General features: G+C 37.6%; 1 protein-coding gene across 1 annotated transcript in view; it reads right to left on the bottom strand.

The window, feature by feature from the left end:
• RECK (reversion inducing cysteine rich protein with kazal motifs) overlaps positions 1–5,034 on the bottom strand; it is a 48,379-nt gene continuing 43,345 nt past the window's right edge. The window contains exons 19-22 of the mRNA XM_031056959.1: positions 4,876–5,034; positions 3,553–3,626; positions 2,234–2,389; positions 1–1,261 (exon numbers count right to left, since the gene is read on the bottom strand). The exon at positions 4,876–5,034 is cut by the window's right edge and continues 1 nt beyond it. Of these exons, the coding sequence (XP_030912819.1) occupies positions 1,043–1,261; positions 2,234–2,389; positions 3,553–3,626; positions 4,876–5,034 (608 nt within the window). The 3' untranslated portion in view covers positions 1–1,042. The remainder of the gene's footprint in view (positions 1,262–2,233; positions 2,390–3,552; positions 3,627–4,875) is intronic.

Below are 5,034 nucleotides of genomic sequence, written 5' to 3'. Positions count from 1 at the left end.
TACAAGACACAAGTGTTTATTAAAATAAAAAGCTTTAATGCTTTTGCATTTAAAAGATTTAGCAGAAAATAATTGCTACAAACATGCTACAACATACATGTTCAAAAAAGTTTTCAGTGCTTTCTTTCAAAGTTCAGCATTTTGGCAAAAATAAGTTTTTCTGTATATACTTCAAAACTTGGCTATCATAATACTGATATAAAATACTTCATGTAGAGTAAAGTCAGGTGCATAAAATACAATAAGTAATAAAACATACTGTTTGTATAAACATTTAAAGTATAAATTTCATTAGATAACATGCAAATACTGCAATATTTTAAATGGCACTTAAATATAGATACTGAGATTCTTTACATTTTGCATCCAATATGAGATTCTGAAATGTACAAAACTATAAAAAGAACACATCTCTTCACTGAAGTCAGGTACTAGCATAGAGCTTGATTGTCATTTTACAAGCAGTGAGCCCAAAGTCCTGCAAGTCTTCACTAGTCCAAGGAAAGATGTCTATTGAAATAGACCCAGGGCTAGTTAGTTTTCTTCATAATAAAATATGGAAGCATATTTACATGAGAATAAACTCTTAATTTTTTGGTAAGGTAATTAGGTAGCAGCAATCTGTTTCTTCCAAAAATGATGTTTAAAATAGGTGCATGCTTTCTTTGTCACTGATATGCATCTGAATAATATAAAATTAGCATTCTTCAGTAAACTCAAAACACTGTTTAGTTCATGGCTGAAAAAACCCTATAAGATCCCTTCTCCTCAAAATCATAAATCCATAATGTTAGAACCTTCCAGAGCATATTTATGTTTCCAAGATCAATGGAAAACAATCTAATTGTGCTGAAACAGTCATCTCACTAGTTATGAATAAGAGAATAATCTTTTCACATTATTCAAATACTTTTAGTCCTTCATTGAAAAATGTAAGTTCATCAAATCTTGCACATTTTTTGTTTTCTGGTTCAGTGATCAACAACTCCAAAAGTCCTTCACAATACGAATGCCACAGTGCTGGTGCATATTTCCCAAGCAGTTACAAGCAGTATCTCAATGCTGATGCCAAGGTGAATGGAAGGCTTATGAACAGGGAGTGCAGAGCAGGCACCACTTGAGCAGAAGCAGAAGAAATGCTAAATGAAACTTGTACTTGAGATGCAATTAGAGCTGACAGTGGCACATGTGACGCTAATGTTGGGCTGTCCGAATTGATCAGAGACTCAATCTTTTCTGCCTCTTTATTGCAGGCTTCAATCTAGAGGGGGGAAAAAAAGTTATTATTTCTCTTCTTACCATGTAAAATGCCAATGCAAAAATATTCCCATCAGCACATAAGATTTATATAATTCTGGGGAGTACTTGGAAAACAGGTCAGAGGTCTCATCATAGACTTTGGTACTATGAAAACTCCTGTGGAAGCCCTGAGCAGTAGAAAAGGAAAAGGAAGGAAGCTATATACAAGTTAGTGTGGGTTGATATGTTTTGAATGTTGATGCAAAAAAGCCCACAGTGAATTATCACTAAAGAAAGTGTCTCTAAAACTGAGGACTTCCTTCCTGATTGACCAACTTACTTCCTTGAAGTCTGCAATGGTGGAAAAATCCAGATTTTCTACTTCCTGGGATTTTTCTTCCAAATGACAGATAACTGATTTCGTGTATGGGAAAGGGAGAAAAGAATGGAAGTAACAGAACCTGGGAAACTGCAGGTTTCCATTTCCCCACTGACATGATGATATTAATGAATTTCTGTTAAGAAATTTTTTCCGCTTCATTTTCTACTGCACCCTAGAAAGGAATTTCGTAATAAGTCTCTTTAAAAGCATTGGAAGCTGCCTCTGGTGAAGTTTAAACTTGACAAACTTAATATCTGGAGGTCCAAAGCTTTGAAAGTTGAGGAGTGTCTAGCTCAGCAATGGGTGCCACCAATGAGGTAAGCAGTGGCGGCCTCTGATTTTGGAGTCCTCCTCCCCCCAGGAATCTGACAGCACCTGCTGCAGATGGAGTGAGAGCTGACCAGGCTGGCAAGACTTTCTTTCCTAAGTCACGGTAACAATTTGGGCTATTTCTGCTAGAGAAGGAGACAGAAGTTGGAGCTAAGTTGGACATAACAGGGCATGAGCAATCAAATTACACACAACATATCTGCCTGAGAAACAAGCACCATCCTACACATGTAAAAGTGAAGCAAAATAATGCTGGGTAAATAAAATAACAACATCATCTACCTGCAATGGTTTGGGGTTCTGATCCACAGGAATGATGAGAATCACAATTTCAGATTCTATGCTTAAGTATCCAAACACATCACACTGTGGCACTGACACATGCAGGCGGATTTTTTCAAGTATGTCAAGTACCGTTATCGGCTTTTTATTTGTTACCTGGAGGAAAACAAAGAACTCTGTGGATGAAGTGATATTATGGAAAATTCTCCTCCTCAGTTTGATAACATTATGTCATGCCAGAAAATGTGTTTCAGCCATTAAACTACTCAGTTCCAAACTCTACTCTAAATACTAGCAAAAGACCTAAAGGATTCAATGCTTCTAAAATATCATTCTAAGAAATGATTCACTGATTCTAGAAAAACCTGAAAACCAACCCCTCCAAAAATGTAAAAAAATTAAAAAAAAAAAAAAGAAAAAAGTGAAGGAAAGAAAGAAAGAAAGAAAGAGGAAAAAGATTTACTTCTTATATTGTGTGGTTTTGATATGTGGTGTTGTCCATGTTCATGGTTAGTGTGTCTGTGTATCACATACCTCAAAATAATGTAACTGGTTATCTGTTACAGTGGTTTGTGCTCCCACACTGGAAAACAAGAGGCAGAGCAGCCCTAGATTTATAGAACTCTGTAGTATTTGAAGTAGGTTTTTCTCACATGAACCAGCTGTCTGAACTAAAAGAGGCAGACATTACAATCCAGGTATTAGGGTGCATAGTAGGTGAGAGAAGTTATCACCAACTACTTGAATAAGACCAATACGTTTCTTTAACTAGAAAGGTTTCTTCTAACAGAAACTAAAAATTCTTCACGGTCACATGCTGTAATGTATGAACTGAGAAGCTGCAGTAGCCACTGTGTCCCTCGTACCATTAGAGATGACAACTGGACAACACTCCAGGATGCTGTCATGACCCAGCAGACACTGTTATTCAGCAAAATTGGTCAACACACATACACAGCACCTACAAACACAAAATCTCTGACAGGAAAGCAGTAGAATCATAGATGCTGTTCCCATATAATTTGTCTGCATTATTACAAGTCAAAAACTGCAAACTGCAGTATTAAAAACCGCAAACCTGTGTCTGCTTGTTTGTGTCTACTCTAATTCTGTTTTGCTTTGTATTGTAATTCAATTTATGACTCAGATAAAGAAATAAAGGAAAGTATAAGCAGTACAAGGAAAAAAAAACCCCAACAATCACAAAAAACAAATAAAAAATAATGGTTTTTATAACATGTTGACCTTTCAGGAGGAAGTGCACTGTAACTTGACTTTTCATATACCATTTAACATTAGGCATGATTGAACTTATTTACCCTTGCAAAATTATCCAGCTTGTCTTTGTCATATAAGATTCTCAGCATTCCAGCACATAGTGGACAGCAGGCTCCTATGTGAATTAAAGAAATCTCAGTAATAAAAACAAGTAGTCTTTTCACCTTTAAGTAAGCAAGAGTCAAAATCTGAATATTAACTAAGCATGAAAATAGCAAAATTACCAAAGCAAAGTAAATGTTTCAATTTGACAGCAGAATTGCACATTTCTAATATTATTTTAATATTGAAAACATTTATAATGCAAAATCTGTCACCTTTCCACACACTTTTACTACTATCAGCATCAAGCAACATGATGAACTTTCACTCTTTTTAAGATCCTTCATTATTGTAAGCTAAAAACTGGAGGCACTGTGTGTACCACAAGATTTTGTATGGATGCATGCATATCACCTACAGAAATGATGGATTTCAAGAACTGATATAGCTAGGACATGACAGAAGCTTTATGCACATTGCAAGGATTAATTTCTGCAGTTACACCATGTTGGAGAGTAAAAGCTTTAGATAACAAGGGAGAAAAAGTGCTTTTCTGACAGATGTTATATTTCTCCTACTGGTTTTCCTCATCATGTCAGAAACCAAAGGAATAATATTTCAACTTTCTATCCATGGCTGTGTATTAAATCCACTCACCAACTTATATGTAATTCACATTCACAGAGTGACATTTACGGTACTAAATGTGATTACAAAGCACAAAGACCTTTTTCAAAGGGGGCAAGAAAGGAGAAAAAGAAATAAAACTTTCATTTTAAGAACAGAGCTTTTCTTGCTCTGTGTATTACCTGTGATTAGTTGTTGTTTCATAAAGGAAGCACTTATGGAAACAATAAAAAACTGGTTCAAACCAGCACACTGCAAAACTACTCCTGCTGTCTTCCACAGTACTGTGAATACATATGGCATTTTACTTTGTCTCCTAACTAACTAAATACCATCTTTGCCCTTCTGGGAACCCAATGCTGATGACAGCTCAGCATTCCAATGTGGAATCTGTGCTGCCACTTCTGAAAAATTACTCATCAGATTCCTAGAAGCATCCTACCCTGGACACCACAGAGCTCATTCGTTTCTCCCAAACTCATCCCAGCTGCCAGTCTCTAAGAGACTGAAGGAGCATCCCCCTAAAGCCAAGGTCTTTCCAATTCAGGTTTACTTATCTGAGTCCTGATACTGGCTGGTTCTAGCCCTAAGCAGAGCCATGGCTTTATGCTTTCTGTTCATACAATATGTTAAAGCCTGTTTTATTCCAAGCATCGCCCTGGAGAACTGTCCCCTGTCTGCAGTGACCGGCCCACCTGGCGCCAGGATGGGTTTGCAGGCGGTGGCAGAGAGCTGGGGGCAGCTGACGAAGGCGCACTCGGAGTGGGAGCTGTGGTCGGAGAGCACGCCCACGGCCTGGCAGTGTCCCTGGTAGTCCACGGCCACGCGGTCGGCAAAGGCGGCGCAGACGCTGC

This window comes from Geospiza fortis, unplaced genomic scaffold, assembly GCF_000277835.1.
Source record: "Geospiza fortis unplaced genomic scaffold, GeoFor_1.0 scaffold104, whole genome shotgun sequence".
Taxonomy (NCBI): Eukaryota; Metazoa; Chordata; class Aves; order Passeriformes; family Thraupidae; genus Geospiza; species Geospiza fortis.
The sequence above is the reverse complement of the archived record's forward strand: the minus strand, read 5'-3'. Positions and strand labels throughout refer to the sequence as shown.